The sequence below is a fragment of the Manis pentadactyla genome, chromosome 8 (genome assembly GCF_030020395.1).
Source record: "Manis pentadactyla isolate mManPen7 chromosome 8, mManPen7.hap1, whole genome shotgun sequence".
In the NCBI taxonomy this organism is placed as follows: Eukaryota; Metazoa; Chordata; class Mammalia; order Pholidota; family Manidae; genus Manis; species Manis pentadactyla.
This window is the reverse complement of record NC_080026.1, coordinates 109,956,352-109,978,674: the sequence shown is the minus strand read 5'-3', so window position 1 is coordinate 109,978,674 and position 22,323 is coordinate 109,956,352. Positions and strand designations below refer to the sequence as shown.

Genomic DNA, 22,323 nt, shown 5'->3' with positions numbered 1-22,323 from the left:
AAGGTTGGAGGATCTTCTGTGTGGCTGCCCATCGCGTCGCAGAGGTCCATACTTGTGTCCATGGAGCCTCCCTCTGCACTCTGTTTTGGCAGGATTGCAGTCGCCGGCGCAGGACCCATCTGCAACTTAACCACTAATGCTTTGGCTGCTTCAATCTAAAGGGAAGGGCCTGGAACACATGAAATGCCTGATCTGTCCGGACAAACAGGCATGCGGCCGGTGCGGACCCTACTCCAGTGTGCTCAGGGCTGGCTTGGGGCTTTCGTATCGGGGTCGTAGCTAGAACCGCCCTCCCTAGAGCCTCGCTGGGAGGGAAGTAAAAACAAGAAGTACCGCCCCGTACCCGAAACTTTACAGCAGTACAGTTTCGATCCCTCTTTCCGCTTCCTGACCCTAGAGGGTTAAAATCAGGAGGGTACATCGCCACCCCTTCCCCCTACTTCCCGCCTCTCCCCCCACCCCCTTACCTTTAAAAAGTTAAAAAATGTCTGCAGTCGAAATCTCTTAAAGGGGCGGTGCTGGTGAACGAGTACTTTTGGCACGAGTCGCTGAGAAGGCTGGCTAGGGGCGTGAGTTCGCTCCACCAGCACCAAAACACTGAAAAAAAAAAACAACAAAAAAAACCCGAGAGAGGTGGGGGGGGAAGGAAGAGAAAAAAGGGGGGGGGGAGGCAGACAGACACACACTTTAGATAAGGACAATTAGTCACCAGCTAGACCCTGAAGGAAGAGAGGTTTTAAATCAGAGGGATTTAATGAGGGCGCTCTGTGCCCTCCCTGAAGCCATGCCCTGCAGCGACTCCCGCCCCCCCGCGTGCCTAGCCCCGGTGGCCGTCTTCTGGGCTCTGTTGCTCCATCTCTCCCTTTCCTCCCGAGCTGGAGACAGGAGACCCTTGCCTGTAGACAGAGCTCCAGGTTTGAAGGAAAAGACTCTGATTCTACTTGATGTGAGCACCAAGAACCCAGTCAGGACAGTCAATGAGAACTTCCTCTCTCTGCAGCTGGATCCGTCCATCATTCATGATGGCTGGCTCGATTTCTTAAGGTAAGGCAGGGGCTTCGAAGGATCATTTTTTTTTTTTTTAGTTACAACCCCCCACCTCTTCCTATCCCCCAGTCCAAAGGGGGAAGAAGAAAATAAGCCAAGCGGATCTCTCAAAGAGAAGAAAGGTTTTCCTCCTCCTGGAATATTTGCTGTGAGTCTGTAACTGGTGATTGAGAAAAGCAATGTTTTCTATTAAGATGCACATGTTTGCGATGCAGAAGGCATTTCAGAAACTTATCAGTTATGACTGAAAAAATGTTGTGCTTACATATATCCACAATTAGCCTCCCCGTCTCCTTCTGAAAAAGAAACAAGAGGTTCAAGGCAGTTACAAAGCGACGATCTCGAGCAACAAAGACCCGAGAGGAATGGGTGTGTGTGTGTGAGTGCGTGTCTGCGAGTGTTCAAGCGGGGATCGCACCAAAGTGGAATTTTCCACGGAAAGAACGTCTCGTCAGTTCTCTCCCACTCCCAGACAGAAAACGAATTTAAGCAGTGGCTTGAGCGATGGGCAAGTTGGATCGAATTAAAAATTTTTTATTTTATATCCTCTTTTGTCATCTCCAGACTTCAGGACTTTGTTAAGACGCTTTTTATAGACCGAATGGCCCCCACCGAGTCCCTCCTCCTTAAGTCTCCTGCGGTAACTGCATAGTTTAGTTTTTCTTTAAAGAAAAAAAAAATCCTCGCTCCGGTCATAGCATATATAAGGAGAGCGGAAAGGGTCCTAGAAATACTCCCGGAATCTTTCGGAGGTCTGGACCCAGCACTGGCGGATTAGCAAACCTGGAGGTTTGTGATCACGGACTCCCCTACTCTAGGGTTTGGAATATAATTGGGCTCATTTTGTCACCGGGTTACTAGTTTAGCAGTTAGGCAACCAACCACGGTTTCTTCCGATCAGGAACAGTTGCAGTGTAAAAAGGAAAACTCCTCTAATGTCGAATCCAAGTGTTGAATTTTTAAAAATTCCCTCCAAAGTGGAGCCTCAGCTGTAGGCTCCCCCAATGAGCCCTGAGCGCTCTCAGTCCCACTTCCCTGCCCTGAGGCCGCGTCCGCCGTGCGTCTTTCGTGAGTATCTTTCACTCCTTAAGAAATAAGAGTTTTGCTTTTCGTGTGGATCTGGCCCCCAGCTCCGCAGGTCTCCCCCGGCCTCGGCCTGGTCCGCGGACCGGGCAGGTAGCGGGGAGGCTCCACTCGGAGCGCTCCATCCACGTGGAGCGAGCATCGCGGGAGGACTGAGTGGCTGCTGCTGTCGCAGCAGAGCCCGTTTCGGTTCCTTTGGGGGCCTCCGCGCGGCCCGGCGGACTCCTCGGAAGCTCTGCCTTGCTGCGGAGCGCGTCTCTGAGCTTGTCCGAAGGTGGGGGGCGTAGGGGTTTTTCTGAAATGCACGCCCCACTTGCATTACGCTTCTCCAGCTGCGCGGACTCCTTCAGGTTTCTTTTTCTTTCTTTTTAATTTTAAAACCATCTTTTCGCTCAAAATGCTTGCCGGTGAAACAGATTCTGGAAGGCGTCTTTTCGGGGAAGAAGCCGTGGCGGGGCGCTTTTGCATTGGCTGTGCAGGCTTCCGGATGGATGGTTGTTGGAAGCGGAGTTTACGCGGGGCCAGCCTTCGCGGAGGTCTCCTCTGCCCGCGGCCGGCCCACGCGACGCCGCGACTGCGCCCGCCCAGGAACTCGATCCTGGAGTCCTTGGCCAAACACCCTTCCCACCACCAGACTTCTCTGAAAGCGGAGCCCAGGGTTCTTTTTTTATTTCTCGTATCCACGTCTTTTATCATCCTCTTTAGTTTCCCCATTTGGATTTGTATTTTCAGAACCAGAAACAGAACCAGCAAAGAGTTAAAAAGAAGTCACAGACCCGGGGCTCAACAGCTGATCCCCTTAGCACTAAGATCATCTGTACTTGCTCTTTCTCTACCCCTTCGCAAAGTAGCAGCGCTGGGTCTTAAAAAAAAACTTGTTTACGCAAACCATGAACTTAAATAGATGTAAATGCCGCTGTTTTGGTGCTTCTGTAGTCTCCTCCGACGCGCAGGTTGCACATTTCGGCAAATTTCACATGCCCCAGCGCTTGCTTCCAGACGACCCCAGGTGGGAAGGAAAAAAGATGGAGCCCAACTCGAGGGGCGGAGAGGGTGATGTTGCCTTTCCTGAGGTCGTGGTGAATCATTTCAGATGTCAGAGAGACATTGCTTTTACTGCGCAAGGCGGGATGGGGAGTGTTCTCAAAAAGTCAAGGGTAAAATTTACCCCGGGAATCGCTCTTGTCCAGGGGTTTGGGAGATGGATGCGGTTAAAAAGTAGTGGAAAAGTAAAAATCAACTTGACCTCAGGTGCCTGCTCTGAGAAAAGGGTTGCAGGTTTCACTTTCTGGTCGAGGAGACAGATACCGGCTTTCACCTTAGAAATTTGACCATAGTCTGAGGCCGGCGGTCCCAGTGCTGGGGAACTCCGCCTGGAGCGCCTTCCCGGCAGTGGCAGAATCCACCCACTCCGCCTTAGTCCGGTGTTCTCAGCAGAAGTGCCCCTCGCTCCCCTCCACACATAACTGTTAACACAATTTACCCTTTGGAAATAATTACCTTTGGCGAGTAGCATCGGGGTGTCTGAGGGAGGGGGTCGCCGCAGCCTGGGCGCAGGAGGCGTAGCCCTGGGGAGCCAGGCGGCCGAGGGTTGGGGCGGGCTGGGGCGCTGGGCGCAAGCGAGACACATCCGAGCGGCCAGGGCCCCTTGCGGACGACGGGCCGGGGCGGACACAGAGTCCCTAGCCACGGCCAGGGTGGCCTTGGTGGGTGCCCCTCGCCCTCTCGCCTTCCTCCGGCTCCTTTCCTCTATTTTCTCTACCCCTGCAGCTCCAAGCGTCTGGTGACCCTGGCCCGGGGACTTTCGCCCGCCTTTCTGCGCTTCGGGGGCAAAAGGACCGACTTCTTGCAGTTCCAGAACCTGAGGAACCCGGCGAAAAGCCGCGGGGGCCCCGGCCCGGATTACTATCTCAAAAACTATGAGGATGGTGAGAAACTTGCTTTCCAGCCTTGCGGGGTGGGAGAAGTGTGTGGAATGGGAGAGAGCATTTGCTCTGTGTGTGTGTGTGTGTGTGTGTGTGTGTGTGTGTGTGTGTGTGTGTGTGTGTGTGTGTGTGTTGAAAAGCTGGTAGCTGTGAGCAAGGGGGCACTGGAGTGTGGGACTCCTGACATGATTACTCAAAGGCGGCTCACCAGGTAGTACTGGTCCCCGCTGCCAGCCTTTCTCGGGGTGGCTGAGCTCCGAGGGGAGAACTGGTAGCCAAAATTTCTGGCAGGCTAGTCCTGTTGGGAGAAGATGCAGTGAGTTTCTTGAGAAACTTCAGCCAGGTTCATAGGCTACTAAAGGGTTAGGGTCACATTTCATTATTAAAACTCCAGAAAAATGTGCTTTTTTGTTTTTCTTACTTCTTCTTGCTTTCCTGAGATGAGGATATGGAAGCCCCTTTTAAACCCACTCTATAAAGTGTTTTGGAATAATCGTTTTTAGATGGGTCCCTTGTTGGAGAAAGCTTGAAAAATCTCTGCGGTGGGTTCTCCTTCAAACTGCTTAATCTCCAGTCCCATTTCTTCTGTTTTAAAATGGGATTATAAATGCCAGCCTTCTTTCCTGCCAGGATCAGATGAGTTAAGTGTTGGAAGGGTTTTGAAAACTCCAAATACTATTCCAGTGTGAGAAGTCAATCTTTTTAAGTTTTAACAGTCTCATTTTAAATAGGGAAAAATAAAAATAAAAATAAAAATGGGATTTAAACATTTTTGTTTAGAGCGTTTGGTGTTAATATCTATGAACTTTCTTGTGGGTAGAGGGACATACTGTTTCAAACAGGCAAGATGGGAATTGGTGGGTCTTCCATTACTGAGGCTATTTAGATTGGATAAAAGAGACATTGGTGTTCATTCTTGAAGGGCTATCTCTGCCCTGCTGTCCCTTCTCATAAGTGAGCTACAGTTTTATTTTTAAAGGGTTCAGGGACAGGTTCTCAGAGCTCCCTGGATTTTGTTACAACTATCTTTATAAGCCAGCAAAATGAGGAAATGCTGTTGTATATTCTGGGGCTTTCCCTGAATGAGAATTCTGGAGAGATATTGGGATCTATTTCAAGGGTGCCGGAGAAACACTTTTAAGTGCCAGAATGGAGAAAGACAGCAAGGCTTCTTGAGTGTGAAGTGTGAATAGGACTTAGTCTTATAACATTTGCCAACATGGGTAGGTGTTTAAGGCTACACCTTTTCAAAGGTAAATGTCATTGCCATAAAAACATGGATTGCAAGTATATTTTGCTGTCACTCAGCATAAAATGCTGAAAGGTAAAAGATAATCCTGAACAGCAGCTGTGATGGTAATTTGACCCAGGGCTTTATAGCTCCCAGGGTCACTGTCAGCTCTGTAATCAGACACAAGAAGGGAGAATATTAATACTTTTCCTGATGAAACAGCTCTTCCAGTCTATTTGAATTGCTTCCTCTTTGGTTTGTGGAAAAACTTGTAAGAGCCCGATTGACCACTGGGAGGGGTGAGGAGGAAGGATCATTATAAATTAATAGGAATTGGCTTTTTTCTCCCAAACTTGTACCTGGTATTATATTACCTATTCAATGAGAACATGAGAGCTGCTTAAAATGAAGGGTACAATTTGTTTCCCTTTGTCAAAGGAGAAAGTGGGCATCATGGGGAGAAAGGAAATTGGTGGAAGGCCTCGCCCCATAAAACTTTATAGAATTAAAAAAATCAGATATGGAAAAGATCTAAGAGGTCATCTTCAATCCTCCCACCACTTCACAAGCCAGTACAGGATCATTCCATATGAAATCCTTTTTGTGTTTTGTCCAACCTGGTATTAAATATCTGTAGGAATTCAGTTTTTACCATACCTGTGGGAAAGAGTTCTTCTTGTCTCATAGATTTTTGCCAGCAAATTTTCCTTTTATAAATATTCTCCAAATCTTTTGATTATTCCTTTTTGCCTTTTTTTAGACATCTACCTTCAAAATAATTTGTCTTTGCTGTGTCAGCTTTTCAAAGAAAGGGTTCCTCATAGCTGCTTTTTATCTAGACTACCTGGATTTAATTCTTTTAAGATTTTCTTTAAAGTCACTCCTTCAGACACTAATCTGTTTTATTGCTCCTAGCTGAACTCCTTTTGATTTATGTCTCCCTAGTACTAAGATGCTCTGAACTATAGCAGTATTTGAGGCCTTAGCAGAGTTAGAGAGAGTAGGAATGCCCTTTTTCTGCCCTTTGATGCTCACATATCCTTAAATCACCCAGTAGAATCAAGGCAAAAATGTTTTTGGTATAGTCTTAGCAATTTTGTTAATATTATACTTGAATTATTGCTTTTCATCCAGTGATAACTGTCATCATCATGAGCATCTAGAAATAATTAGGTCTTCTTAGTCAATGGCCCTGTAGTAGGCACTTGGGTATAAGTACCTTATTAAAAAAAGATGTATTGACTTAAACATAGTACAGAGTAATAACATACATTTTGAGTAATAAGATACATCTACTGGCATTTCATGAAGTGGAATTTCCTTGTGGAATTTGGACTTACAAAGCCTGCATTGCAGGCTGGTTTTATCACTGGTGAATGTATGGCCTTGAACTTGCTGCTTCTCTATAGCATATGGATGATGATACTACCTGCTGTGCATTGCTTCTGTGAGGACTCTAAGAATGTGTGTAAAATATTTTGTCAATTGCAAAGCACTATATGAAGGCTAAGGATTCTTTAATTAAAGGAAATTTCAGAAAATTTATAACATTTAATATTTTTAAGTGGGATTAAGGAATGATTAAGATTTGGTGAGACATAAGTTTATGCAGAAGAAAGAAGAAAGATTTAGGGATTTGTTTGAGAGGATTAAGAGAATGTAGGGAGTTTGGTTTTTAAGGAACAAAGATGGAACACAACGTGGCTTTTTTTCTTCTGTGTTTGCTAATGAGAGAAGTGACTAATCTTTGGTTTTTGTTATACACTAATGTTAAAATGAACTGATAGTCCCAGCTTGGGTAAAATACACTTTTCTGGTTAATTCATTTGTATTGCTACCTTGATGTGATTTGTTGTTATTTTCACCTGAATTAATAGTGTAATTAGTAAGTCACATGGCTTTTATTTTCCAGGTACTTTTTTTAGAAGCACTTTAATACAATTGCATTTTCTCTTTCTAAAGCCACTGTTCATGTATCCTTTAATATGGGTATCTACTCCCTTCTATGCTTAGGGAACTTGAATTTCAGAGAAACATGGTGATGATGGAGGAAATGAAAATAGAATTGTTCTTTCATACCTCGGAATCTTACCCTTTGCCTAACTTCCTCTCTGTTCTGTGTGAGGTTATGCTTTTCTTGCTCCCAACAAAGAAATCTTGGGTTAATCTTTTGTTCTTAAGTTTATTTTGCTCCAGTGTTCCCTTCTTTGTTATAAATTCAGTGTGCTTTATTTGTATGCCTGTCTCTTTTATGTACATATCTTCAATCAAGATGTACAGCATTTATTATGCACATTGAAAACCAGATTAATATTTATGAAATATCAGATTCATCATGTCACTCTTTTGCGTAAAAACTTGATTATTTTTGGATTGCTTACAGAAAATGTTGAAACTCTTCAACTTGGCATTTAAAACCTTTCACATTTCAATCTCAGCTTATATTTTGTGTCCTGTTTTTTCATATACCTTTTATTACAGCTCTACTTGGTATTCACTGTCTCCTTAAAGTACCTTCATAATCTCAACCATGCACTTTTGTTCAGCCAGTATATCCCTTCTTTGAATGTCTTTCTCTTGGATCTGTTTAAATCTTAACCTCTACCCTACCCAATTCTTGAAGGTCCATTGCAGATGCCCCTTATTTTAACAAGAACTCTCCTGAGCAGGCCGTTTCATAGTAATCTCTTCTTTCTCTAGGCTGTTGTAGCTTTCACTCTTTATATAGTTCTTTTGTCCCCTTCCTTGTTTTGCTCATTAACTTTCCACATATGTGTGTGTGTGTTTTACCTTTCCAACTAGAATGCAAATTCTTTATAGTAAGGGACCATATCTAATTATTGTATATTCAGAAGAGTTTAGCACTGTGTGTGATGCATAGTAGAACTTCAGCAAATATTTTTTGATATGTAATAGATTAAGAGCACTGTTAAAGGCACTGGGAAAATTGAGGCAATTAATGAAGAAATAAATGCATACACAAAAATTCTATTCATTTTTTGCCTTCAATGCATATTCCAATGAAGTCCATTCTTAATGCATATATTAATGACATTCTTCATTATTTTAGCCATGTGCTTGTATCTTTGGTAGTCTTAAATTGTCTTGGTTTCATGCTATGCTAAATCAATGTTACCCTCTGATTTAAAGCCTTGTACTGGACCCATGTGAGTTTTTTATTGTAGCTGTTTCTTCTTTGACTTTACTTTTGCTTTCCCTCATTAGCTTATGTAGTTTCTGTGCCTAATTTTCCAAGTCTTGATTTTATAAAATACCTTTTTACAGAGTTCAATGTTTTAAATCTCCATCTCCTGAAGATTTTCTCTTTAGAGAGCTTCTGAAATCCTATATGATGAATATGAGTACACTTTGTAAACACTAAGGCACTATACAACTAATATTATTGTTTTCCTTTCTCCAGGAAGTTTTCCCAGTCTTAGTAGAGGTGAGATAGCTAATTCTTTTTCTTTCCATTCCCATTCCATTAGTCAATACATATGACATAAGAACAGCACAACTGCCAAAGTATATATTTACTTTGAACTTATCCATCTTTCACTATCTCATTTTATTTCACATAAATGTTTCTTGAAATTCAATTACATTTAACAAGTTTTTGTTGATTACTATTTATTTTCATGCTGTAGAAAAAATGGCAGAATATCAAATAAATAAAACATACTGTCCCAAATCATCAGTAGAGCACAGCAGTAATAATTGCTCTAGGTAAGATTCACTAATCAGTAAATAAGTATATGAAATTTTAAGGTAAAACAAAATACTTGCATACCTCAAACATCTCTCCCATAACATTAGTTAATTAATTGTTGTGGTGGTTTTAGCATATTTAAAAAAATCCTTTGATACTTCTCTCTCTAGGAGGTAGAGTTTGACTTCTCTTCCCTTGAATGTGGGCTGGATTTAATGACTTGCTTCCAAAAGAGTGAGTCTGTAAAGGGGAAAATACTAGTTTTACAGTGGAAAAGCTGACAGATAACATTTTAGTAAAGTGATCAAAGTTAACATCAGCAGCTAAGTCATATTTATATCATATATTCCCTGACATGATGTGATGAAAAGGGCACTTCACCTTTGTGGTACTCTTTCCCCAAATCTATAACTCTCTGTAATTATGAGAAAACACTACTAAAACCCAAGTTGAAGGACACCATACAAAATACCTAACCTGTCCCACTGTCAGTGAACTGATAGCTTAGTTAGTGAGATAACATTTATACTGATAAAACTGAAGAGTAACACAAAGGCAATATAAAATGAAGTGCTCAGTGGAACATAATAGTTTGCTAGTAAAACAGGAAAAGTAGAGATGAATAGTGACCAGTCTTAGGTGGGAGTTAGATTGGGCCTTGTGAAAGATGGGTAGACTTTGGAGAGGTAGATATCAGAAGAGGGGACGTTTGACTCCAGGAAAAGAGCATGAGAAAGCCTCAGTGTGTGTTTGAATAGTAAGGAGACCACCCTGGCTGCATAGAAGGTGTATGTTAGGAATTATCTTATTTCATATTGATAGAACCATGTCAAATTCTTTTTTATAGAAGCCTGTTTGCACATTTTTTGCTAATTCAGAAATGTTTACAATGAAAACTTTATCAGTAAAAGTACATGTTAGAAATTATTCTATGAAATATTGCTAGAATTATGTCTAAACTGGGTTTGGAAGTTCTGGTGTATTTTTGCTAGTTCTAAAATTTGTGACTAATAAAGAAGAAGGAAGAAATTACATGTGTGAGAGAAAAGGTTGGTTGGGTAAATCCAGATCAGATTGTGAGACTCTAGAATTTTAGACATAGTAAAATGAAACTGTTCCTATAGGAAAATAGAGGCTGTTATAAGTTCTTTTACTCCTTTGGGGAACAGAAGGACACATTACAACACAGGTAATGACCCTTGTCCTCTCACATTCTCCTTTTCCAAATATTGTACACATTCTTGTCCTCTAGCTTAAGTGTGCTATAAGTGCACTTGGTAAAGTTTGAGTTATAAAGCATGTTTGAAAGACAGATAATTTAAAATTGAATTCTTAATTTGATTCATACATTGTAGGGTATGTAAAATGAAGAAAGGCTTTAGGATTTGTTTATTTTTTTTATCCTTCAATCTTTTATAAAGTAAAATGAGGCTAGTATTTTATAGTGTTCATTCACTCATGAATTTACTCATTGAGTGGGCATCTAGTTTCAGGTCTCTTTTTGACACTGAGGCTGGGAAGTTGAATGAGGCCCAGGTACTCTTGTCAGATTATATGCTACTGACTTCTTGTCATGTCAGCAGAATCAGCCAAAAGCATTTTCAAGAGAGTATTAGGCCCAAGAAAAGCCTCCATGCCAACTGTGTCATTTGGCATTTTGTGATTTGTCTGTCAGCTTTCTATTTGATAACAGTTTAATATATGTTAAACTATATATTTGATACCATTAAATATTGTATTAAAGAGTGTCAAAAATCACCTGAAGTTTTATGTATGTTTTATTTTGTCTGTTGGAAACAAAATGGATGTGTTTTCTGTAACGTCTGAAATTTGGTACCCAGGTTCTGAGTGCTGGCTGCAGCTCACTGTACCCCTGTGAACTTGAATGTGGTATCTCATAAAGATATAGTCATCATGTAATTTAACCACAGTTCAGTCATTTTGGCCATCTACAGAGTGCTGGAAGTGGTAGAGATCAGGAAATTCTGGTGTACTACTTTCATTGAATCAAATCTAGTAAATAAACCTTTGACTTGCAACTGTATTTGTATAATTTATTACCTGGTCATTGGGTGCAAAGGTAATATACAAACAGTTTAGACATAGTAAAATGGAACTGTTCCTGTAGGAAAATAGAGGCTGTTATTGTACAACACAAATTGTACTGTTTCCAGTACCAATTATCATTCTCTCCCCTGCCAAATTCATTTAAAATTTCTCTTTTGTTCTCCCAAGCCCACCTGGTGGAATAGGTACCTTATGGAAGAAAATAAGTTTCTTTCAGAATTTCCTGGATCTGTTCAAACTGCCAGTCATGTGGTTTGGGCTCCTGGCAACTGGAGCCAGGAGCCTCTTCTGAGAATCCTTCATCAAAATGGATTTGATGTTAAGAATCTTAACTTTTGTGCTTCTTCTTAGTGCCTAATCGAGTTTTCAGTGTTTCAGTCTGTGAGGCAATGGACCTCTCAGCTGTGTGTGTGTGTGTGTGTGTATGAGGGTGGGGTTGTTGGGGGAACTCTGGAGAGAAAGAGAAAGTGAATGAATATATGAGCACAAAAGAGTTTGGTGTGTTTATTTCTTGCACTTGTCCATGGTTGGTGATTAGGCAAAGTAAATACCCATTTTTAGACTAGTGGCTATTGTTGTACAAGATACAGATATCTTGTCGAACTCTTTTATGCTTTGATTTCATGATCTGATTGAACTGGGTTCAGTTCTGTTCAGTTTTGTCACTTTAGTATAGTGAAAAACTGTAATTTTGCTTAATCCAGAAAACATTTTTTGATTATCAGATACATACCAAGCTTAGTGCTAGATATTGGGGCTACCAAGAGGAATAAAATACGAACTGTACTCTCAAAGTGCTCTGGTCTTACATATTCATTAGAATTTCACAGTGGTTTCCAGTATTGTATCTCTATTTTAGTCAGTCTAATCTTTGCCCTATCCTCCTCTTTGCTCATAATATACCCTCCACCTTGAATGCTCATCTTCCCTCTTGAGTTCAAATTTTATTTGTCTTTCAAACTCTGCCCAGGTCCCCTCTTCCATTAAGCCTACTACGAAGCCAGTCCCCATTAATTCCCCTTCATTCTCTGAATTTTTCTGAAATTCTCTGAATACTCGATCTAATTTACTCCAAGTGCCTCAGAATTTATGTTTGATTGACTTAAGCAGACATTATGTATTTCTCTAGGAATTTACAATCAAAACACACTGGCAATGACAGATACATAAAAATCTAAATAGAGATAACCATCATTACATTGCATGGAACAGACATATTAAGGCAAACTAAGTACTTATGTTACTTACAAACCTTAAGGCATGTTCATTTTGCTTTTGGTGTGGCAAAGAATGAAGAGTGAAAAATATAAGCTGCATATTTAGAAAAGATGCATATTAGAAAAATTGGGGACCTTATTTTCACTTGCTCTGGAAAAGCAAGAATGCCTTGAAGGATGGAAGGTGAGATTGCAAGGCTGGGAAAAGGTAAATTGCCCAGATTTGTAGCATTATCTCTGAAATAGGGAAGAATGGATGTTTCTCTGCAGCTAGTAATGGTAACAATATCATATTACCTAATATTATATAGAGTGCTTATTATATGCCAGAACTATTTTAAGCAATTTACATGCATTAACACCTTAACCCTCTTATCAACCTTATGAGGAAAGTACTGTTTTCTCCATTTGATAAATGGGGAAACCGAGGTGCAGAGTGGTAAAGTAAGTTGCCCAAGACCACCCAGCTAATGAGCTGTGGAGCAGGGACTTAATGACATTTGTCGTTAAACCTTCAGGCTTAAATGGAGCCTCTGCTGTAAGAGATTGACAAGGAGACTTTGGTACTAGTCTCAGTTCTACTAACTGTGTGCCACTGGGCAAGTTGTTAATCTTCCTGAAAACTTCCTTATCCGTAAATGAAAAAAACCTGTCTACATTGCCTACATGTAGTGTCTAATTCTAAGATTCTGTGAGTTAAAGATCTCAGATACAAAGACATGCAGGAAATAGTAGCAAGGAGAACAAGACAGGATATATTCTAAGGTTAAAGGATGTAAAACAAGCTGTAAGGGCTATAGGAATTCAGAGAGGGGGCTTAAGTAAGAGCTGGCATAGTCAAGACAGGAGCCTAGGATCAGAGGTCTTGACCTGGCCTTAAGGGTGAATAATAATAGCTACTGTTTGTTGAGCTCTTACTGTGTTTTACATATGTCATGTCATTCAATTTGTAAATCAACCCTGTGAGAAATGTTTTGTGTGTGCATGAAGAAACTGAACTGAGACTTGCTCAAGGTCGTATAGACAAATAGTTGGTAGAATCAGGGTTAGAACTCAGCGTTATCTTCTCTTCACTATGCTTAGATAAGAAAGAGATCCAGGCTTTGATTCATTCATTATTTTGTTTATTGGTTCCTCTATTGTAGTAATCAAAAGCCCTATACTAAGCGTTGTAGAACATTAACAAAATGTGTGCTATAGGCCTTCCTATGAGGGTATTTGAAGGTCTTGTGGGTAAAGACACAAAATAGGTTAAAACAATTAAAGAATGATCACAGAGATAAGTGAATAATTGAAAGAGATGGCTGTCACACTTTGCCACATATTGAAGGAATAGAACAACAGTTAATACAATGTGGGATAGAACTTAATAGTTTCTCTGCCAAGGAGGTATATTTTGGCAGTATGTGCATTGAAGAGAATAATAGCAGTGGATCAATTGTGTTAATTGATGTAAAGCAAATGTCAGGAAAAAAGCAGAAAAACAAGAATATTTGAAAAAGTTTTTGGAAAGTTACCAACAAACTGTTGGGCAATTGTACAATTACTTTATTTTTATTTAGAAACTGGAACCATACTCTGTCTTAAGCCCGGTGAAACCTTGTAAAGGGTAAAGAGAACTGGTAAAGGTGAGGTTTCAAGAAAACCCTTCCTTAATCCCTCCGTCCCTCCCTCCCGTATCTTTCTCTTTAAACTGAGATTTTGTTAAATTCAAGTAGAGAATACTTTTATAGAAACTTAAAGTGAAGAAACCAAGTTGTAAAGAGGCTATATGTTCTACAAAGACTCTCAGGGGTTATTTAACAGACTGCTGGTAAGTGGTAGGGCCGTGGGTGGGTACAAGACACTCATTCTGAAGCTGGTGATTTGCACTGACTCTATATAGCATAACAGTACAATGTTTCTCATTCTTCTACCAAGTCAGCTTCAGGGGCCTTTCCTCTAGGGGTTTATATTAGCTTGAATCTGATTTGAAAGTTTGAGAATGGGGCTAAATGAAAATTATTATTATTTCCCTTGCGTCTGTTTCCATCTCATTTAGGCACTCATCACCTCATACCTATTCTGTCCCTTTCTTTCAGGGAGCTGAGTTCCCTCTTTCTAAACTCCATCCATTCTGCTGCTTGAGTAATAATTCTGCAGCTCCATGGTCCTCCTGTCACTGCCCAGTTAGAAACCTTCAGGGATATCCTTTGTCTGCTAACTCAAGTCCTCCTCATCTTCTGCAGCTTTCCAAGGCCCTCTAGGGTCAGGCAACACTCCAGTCCAGCTTCTCTCCGCTTCTCAACAGGAGCCAGAGTCTATTTGCAAGCAGATGGTGTAGCTTCTTGTTACAGAGCTCTTACTTTCTCTGCATTCTCTCAATTTCTAACCTTCTGGGTCCCCCTGCTCCATCAACTGTTAGCCCACTTTCTACCCATTTCTGAATTCTTCCTACTTTGCAAAGCCCTACTCAAATTTGACCTCCTTCTCTATGAAGTCTTCACTAGCTCAGCTCAAAGTGATTTAATTAATCAGTTCAGTAACATTTATTGAGCCTGAATTTCTAAGGTACTTAATTGTCTAAAAATCGCTCCTTTGCTATTTTCATATTCTGCCTTATGTTCTGAGGTATCCTTTTGTGTATGTTTATGTAGACTTACACCATTTCTTTTGTTTCTACAGCATCTAGTTGAGTGTGTTTTGCATAGTGGCTCTTCAGTAAATACTTGAGTGATTATTTGCCATTTATTGGGTTGCTTAAACACTAAAGGAAATAATCTCTCTTCCATTCATTGTTTTTGTTTTTGTTTTTTTAAAATTCATAGTATATTTCTGATTAATGCTTAACTTCTTTATTCATGTTTTCATTTTTAAAGATTTATTTATTTTATTTATTTTATTAAATACCAATGTAATGCATACTCACTAATATAAATTCGATAGTCCATATATCAAATAACCCCTAACCCCACTCCATAAATAGAAGCACTTTTAACAGCCTGGCATGAATCTTTTTAGAACTTTTTCTATGCATAGTGATGTATATAAATTTTTAAGTATATGAGTGATCATAGTATTATACAACTTATCTAGATAACCTTTTGGTCAGTAATTATGTCTGTTTTTCAGTGGCTAAAGAATAATCCATATGTGGATGAACTATAATTTAACAATTTAATTTTTTCATTTATCCTTCTTTGCAAAGTCTCCCATTTGCTACAGTTTGTAGTTTCTAACAAAGCAGTGCTATAGTATCATATTTCTTTCTCCATATTGGAACTTGATCTAAATTATTTTCCCCAATGTCTTTTTAAACACCCTTTATCCATTTTAATCCTTTCTGCTATAATATATTTTTTGAGCAAATGTCAAGTAAACAACCACAGCAAAACTAACTCTATACATCAAAGTATGGTTTCCTTTAGTAAAACAAAATGTTTTGTAATGTTTTGGATACAGATGGAAAGTGACGCTGAAAGCATTTTGACTTTTTGTTCAAGTAGTGTATCACTGTATAATATGAAAGAAATCTTATCTCAGAATTTCTTGATTTTCTTTGAATGTCACTCATCTTGTTGAAGCTGCTCTGTGAATCTGAATACTAGTCAGCTGAAAAAGAGAGATTTATAAAGATCTGGCATAATGTTTTGTTAGAATAAGAAGGTGGAAGATAGCCAATTTTGAATGGCTCCCTTATCAGTTGTTTGCAGGAGAAAAATAATTACGCTTACATTTGTAATGTTCTTTATAAGATTGTAAGAACTCCGATCCTCACAGCAACTGTGTATAATAAGTTTATTTAAAACTTTGTCATTTCCATTTTATAAATGAGAAAACAGACTCAAGGAAATTGCTCAAAGTAACAGCTTTCCAAGTGGCAGAGCTGGGATTAGAACACAATACGTTCCTTCAGGCCTGAAACTCTTAGAAGTGGTATCACAGCAAATGATAATTCCTTTGCACCACGGAAAGTAACCAAGCAGGGACTTGTGTTCTTTGGTGGTTGAGCCAATCTGAAACAGATTCTCTGGGAGGCTAGAATGGGTATATATGGTTTTTGAGAGAGGTCGTGTTTGCTTGTAGGTGTGTTGGGGCCCAGTTTAGTCCTGGATTCTTGCATCTTTTTGAACTGTTCTTCATTGACAAACTCCTAGACAGTCCATAGAATCCTATTCTTGGAGATCTAGCCCCTGAATCCCAGACTCCCTTGAGACTAGCCTACAAACCCAGGATGAGATTAGAACCAGCCCTAAGAATGGGACAGAGGGGACTTTGAGACTCTGTAGGATGCCACTGTCACTGAGGAGACTTGCAACAAAGAATTTAAAAGCCTTTTAAATGCAAACATTCATTAGCTATCAGTGCATCAAAGGACAGGGAGGAGGAGTTTTTTTTTTGTTTCATTTACCATGGAGGAGGCCTATAGTGAATAAGCAGGGGAGCTGGAAATAGAACATGAGCTTTTTGGTGACATAGTCATGAAACCATGCACAATTAAAAAAAAAATGTTTGTAATCACCATTGAGATAAATCTTTGCATATCTCTCAGTGCCCTTATAGATATGCTGTTTTCATCTGGGTATTTATTTCCTTGCAGTTCTTGAAAAACCAGATTGTGGACTCACTTCCCTGGCCATTATGAAACCCTTTGGAAGAGTAGACTCAGGTTAAACCCAGAGAGATGTAGCTTCAAAAGTAACTCTAGGCCAGGCTTAGCCAAGTTAAAATCTATAGGTGAAACTAAACACGTAATCTAAGACCACTAGAAAAATAAATGTTATTGTTTCATAGAACATTTGTAGAAGCAAATGAATGGCACCCCAGTCCAAAGGTCAGGATTTTCAACAACTTGCAGCAGAAAACTTGCACTTACTAAATGTCTTCACTAGGGGTTTTGTGTTAGTGTATGACTGAGGTCTTTTGTTTCTTCTGTTTTCCTACTGGCAATAAAGTTGAAGTTTAGCAAGCTTTGAAAATGAAATTTCTCATGGAAGTTATAGCCACAGGTTTTAAGTTTTCGTCACCTAAATGTGGAAGAGAACGATTGAAAACTTGGGGGTGAGGGGAAAAGAGAGCCAAGGACACATGTGGTATCAAGCATCAGTATAAGTCAGGAAGGTGTGGTAAGGGGGATTTCCTGTGTTACAGAATTGCTGAAATAGGGCTCCCCCAATTTTCATTGCTAATTCCAAGTAAAGGTGCTGGCCTTTTTTGACACCTTGAAGAGATGGTTTGCCTCTTACCTGACATACTGTAGTTTCCTTGGACCTTCAGTCAACTGTTTACTGCTAGGAAAAAGTCATCCTGAGGACAATGTGCTCTCTGATTATGTCCTTTCTTTTGTGCCTCATAAGATTGGCAGGTACTTACCTGTAGATGGGGCCAGACTAGTATATTTGAGCTTGTTCTTTTTTATGCCTGTTGTAGGACAATTCATTTCCAGGTTTCCAGGTCTTATAATAACAACTACCAATTTTTGAGCACTTACACATCCCAAGTATTAGGCCAAAAGCTTTTCGAAGGTGATCAGAATTTTAGCTTAGAGAAGTTAGGCAGTGGTTCTCAATTCTGGATGCACATTACAGTTAGCTAAAGGAACTTTGAGAAATATTGAATCCTAGGCTAATCAATCTCTGGGGTGAGGCTGAGGCATTGTGATTTTTAAAAACCTCTCCAGGTGGTTCTAAAGTGTACACTAGTCTAAGAACCTCTGGGTGAAGTGATTTACATGAAGTACCCCACCTGGTCTTTTGTGCGGTTCAAATCTAGACAGTCTAAATAGGAATCTAGAGTCCACACATAGCTAACTCTACTGTAGTGATGCCTAAACTTTAATGTGCATGCAATTCAATTTTGCCCATGCTGTTGGTCTGGGGACCATACTTGGAGTAGTAAGGTTTTGCCACTGGTAACTAATAGTACAAATAGCAGCAGAAGGAAAAAAATGTTCACTGAAAGGCAGCAAGATGGGAGCTGGGAGGGGCTTCCTACCAATTTTACATTAGTGATGATGTCAGGGATCATGTCTGATTATATAAACTTTTCAGTATTTTTTTAGGGCTAAATAACCTGTTTCAGATTATTTCACTATTCCCGAGAACCTCTGGAACTTCAGGACTGTGGCAAAACTAGTAAAAATTCACTTGTTAAAGTGTTTTCATCTGTTAGGTAGATTTGTGGGTGGTAACTGCTAAATTGGTCAGCTTTCAAAACCTTTTCCTCCTCTTCTTTAAGGAGGCTGAAACAGGAGTTCAGATAGATGAGAAATTACAAGAAATGCATGAATTTTCAGTTAAATGCTCATTTGATTAAGCACCTAATGAGTACCAGCATTGTAATATGCTCTCCCAAAGGATACAAAAGTCAATGGGACATTCTAATAGAACACTTTAATGCTCTGATAGAACTCACACTTTACTGCAAAAAAATGGCATATACAATAGATAATGATATGGTAGAAATATGAATATATAAATTACAGAGGAAGAAGCAGTAAACTTAGCCTGAAGTAGCTGAGGAAGACTTCATAGGTGTCACCAGACATCTGATTTGTTATTTCTGATTGTTACATGGTTTATAAGAGCTTAGGTTCTTAGATCATTGATGAGATTTTGTAAAGTTTCCTCTGTATTACAGAAAGGTTTTATAATTTTGAGATTAAGTGCCCAGGTAATTCTCATCAATTACATGCATGAAAAAATTGAGATTAAATGTATTTTCTTCTGGAAACAATATCAGTAAACATCATCAGCCTACATTTATTGATCGCTTATAAGGTGCTACAAGCATTACCTCATTTAATCTTTTTAAAAAATGGCTTTATTGAGATATAATTCATATTCAATACAATTCACATACCATTTAAAGTATGCACTTCAGTGGCTTTTAGTATACTCATGGAGTTGTACAACAATCACCACAATCAATTTTAGAACATTTTTATCACTCCAAAAGGAAACCTTGTGCCATGCTGCCCAAAGCAATTTACAGATTCAGTGCAATCCTATCAAAATACCAATGGCATTTTTCAGTGAACTAGAGAAAATAATCTTAAAATTTATATGGAATATCACAAAAGACCCCAGTAGCCAAAGCAATCTTGAGAAGAACAAGCTCGGGTGTTACACTCCCTTATTTCAAGCTATACTACAAAGCTACAGTGATTAAAACAGTATGGTACCAGCCCAAGAACAGATGCCTAGATGAATGGAATGGAATAGAGAGCCCAGAAATAAACCCACACATACATGGTCAATTAATATATGACAAAGGAGCCATGACTATACAGTGGGTAAAGGAAAATCTCTTTAAATAACTCATGTTAGGAAAACTGGACAGTTATATGTAAAAGAATAAAACTAGATCACTTGTCTTACACCATACACCAAAGTAAACTCTAAATGGATTAAAGACTTAAATGTGAGATATGAAACCATAAAACTCTTAGAAGAAAACATAGACAAGAATCTCATGAGCATCAACATGAGAAATTTCTTTATGGATACAATGCTATGGGCAAGGGAAACAAAAGCAAAAATAATAGGTGGGACTACATCAAACTAAAAAGCTTCAGCATAGCAAAGGAAATCCTCAGTAAAACAAAAAGGCGACCTACCATTTGGGGGAATATATTTGTAAATGTTATATCTGATAAGGGGCTTATATCCAAAGTATATACAAAGCTCATATAACTCAATAGCAAAAAGTAAAAAATAAAAATAGTCCAATTAAAAAATGGGTAGAGCACCTGAATAGACATTTGTCCAAAGAAGACATACAGATGTGGCCAACAGGAACAAGAAAAGATCTCAACATCATTAATCATCAGGGAAATGCAAATAAAAACCACAATGAGTTTCACCTCATACCAGTCAGAATGGCTACTATGCAAAAAACAAGGGATGTGGAGAAAAGGGAACCCTCCTGTACTATGGGTGGGAATATAAATTGGTCCATTCTCTGGAAAACAATGTGGAAGTTTATCAAGAAACTAAAAATAGAATACCATATGACCCAGCAATTCCACTTCTGGAAATTTACCTGAAGAAAACAAAATCATTAATTTGAAAAAAATATATGCACACTTTTGTTCAATGCAGCATTATTTACAATAGCCAAGATATGGAAACAACCTAAATGCCTATTGTAGATGAATGGATAAAGAAGAGATGGTATATATACACGACAGAATATTACTCAGCCATAAAAAGAAGGAAATCTTGTCATTTGCACCAACATGGATGGACCTAGAGGGTATTATCCTAAATGAAATAATCCAGCAGAGAAAGACAAATATGATTTCTCTCACATAAAGAATCTAAAAAACAAAACAAACAAACAAATGAAAATAGATCCCTATATATGGTCATCTGACTCTTTGTCACCATAGAGTAGAAGTTGGAAGGATAGGTGAAATAGGTGAAGGGAATAAAGAGGTACAAACTAAAAATTACAAAATAAGTTAGTCATAGGAATGGAAGTACAACATATAGAATATAACAAATAATATTGTAATTTCTTGGTATAGTAACAGGGAATTACACTTACCGTGGCAAACATCTAATGTATATAATTATCAAGTCATTATGTTGTACATCTGAAAGTAATATAATTTTTCATGTTCCAATAAAAATTATACAAAAGGAAACCTTGCATTCCTTAGTTATCTCCCACACTTGCCAGATAAAGGCAACCTTCTGTCTCTGTGGATTTGCCTATTACAGACATTTCTTATAAATATGTTGTTCTTTGGGGCTCACTTCTTTAATTTAGAATAATGTTTTCAAGGTTCATCATTGTAGCATATATCAGTACATCATTTTTTACTACCAAAGAATATTCCACTGTATGGATATACCACATTTTCTTGATCCCTTAAAGAATGTTTCATGAGTATAATGAAAACTTTTTGATGCAGTGCCAACTCCCTCCTGCCTGTGTAACTGCCTTTGGTATTTCTCCTTTTGGTCTTATTATTACTGTCCTATTTTAGGCCTTTCACAAAAATGGTAACCTCTTAACAAGTGTCAGTGGCCCTAATTTCTTTGGAAGAAAAGAATGAACAGCTCTTCAACATTTATTCTCTGCAGGGCACTTTGTATTATGTCATTTAATCCTCACAACAACCTTACTAGGCAGGTTTTCCAAATACCACCATCTAAAGATGAGGAAACTGAAGTCTAGACAGGTTAACTTAGTCCAAGCTTTATAACTAGGACTTGGCAGAGCCAGAGCTGATCATGATAAAATCTGTGTTTTTTTCAACAATACATGGTTGCTCCCAGTCCATTTTAGAATCTTATATCTAGTTCAGTGATGAGTACTTAGTAGGTAGTCAAAAATGCTTAGTTGTATTGAATAATGTTTTAACATACCCTTAGAACATTTTAAAGTCAGTGAGGGGCTAATGATCCTCTTACTATAAAATTATGACTCCCTCCACACATCATCTTAGAATAGACCTCTGTCCCTGGTAGCTCAGCTCCTGACTGTGTGGTGGTATTTTAAAAATCACTATATATCCTGTGCAAAGCACAGGACCTGACACACAGTAGGTGCTTGATAAATATTGTTGAAAGAATAATGAATGGGTTAGTTTGTGGTGGTCCAGAATCCATCAAAATTGAAAACAAAGATTTTTAATTCACATAACTTGAGGGTAGTTGTCCTTTCAGTGGTTGTTGATGGAACTGAATTTGCAATCATCATTAACCAAAAGAGCCCCAGAGTCTACAGAGAATCTATGAGTCTAATGTAATTAAATATTCACATGTGAAGATAGAGGTCTTGGAAAGCTGCAGCTTGCATGTGAAGGAGTGCTCACATCTAGAGAGTCTTGCTGTCTTGGAGCTAGCTTGTTTATTCAGAAGGAAAAAATAAAAGGAAAAACTAAAAACAAACAAAAGCTAAATGGACAGTGCTTAGTAATTGGATATGAAGAGGGAGTAGAGTTCCTAGACTCTGCAACTTGGCAGAGCTCTGGCTTGTTCCCCAGTAGTCTAATTTGCTTTCCTAGCATAGGAGAGAGCAATGGTGAAGGCATGGAAGTGAGCACTGTGAGAT

General features: G+C 39.2%; 1 protein-coding gene across 1 annotated transcript in view; it reads left to right on the top strand.

Annotated features, from left to right (window-relative positions):
- Positions 1-444: 444 nt before the first annotated feature.
- The window catches only part of HPSE2 (heparanase 2 (inactive)), a 678,034-nt gene continuing 656,155 nt past the window's right edge, over positions 445-22,323 (top strand). The window contains exons 1-2 of the mRNA XM_036886477.2: positions 445-1,044; positions 3,901-4,058. Of these exons, the coding sequence (XP_036742372.1) occupies positions 755-1,044; positions 3,901-4,058 (448 nt within the window). The 5' untranslated portion in view covers positions 445-754. The remainder of the gene's footprint in view (positions 1,045-3,900; positions 4,059-22,323) is intronic.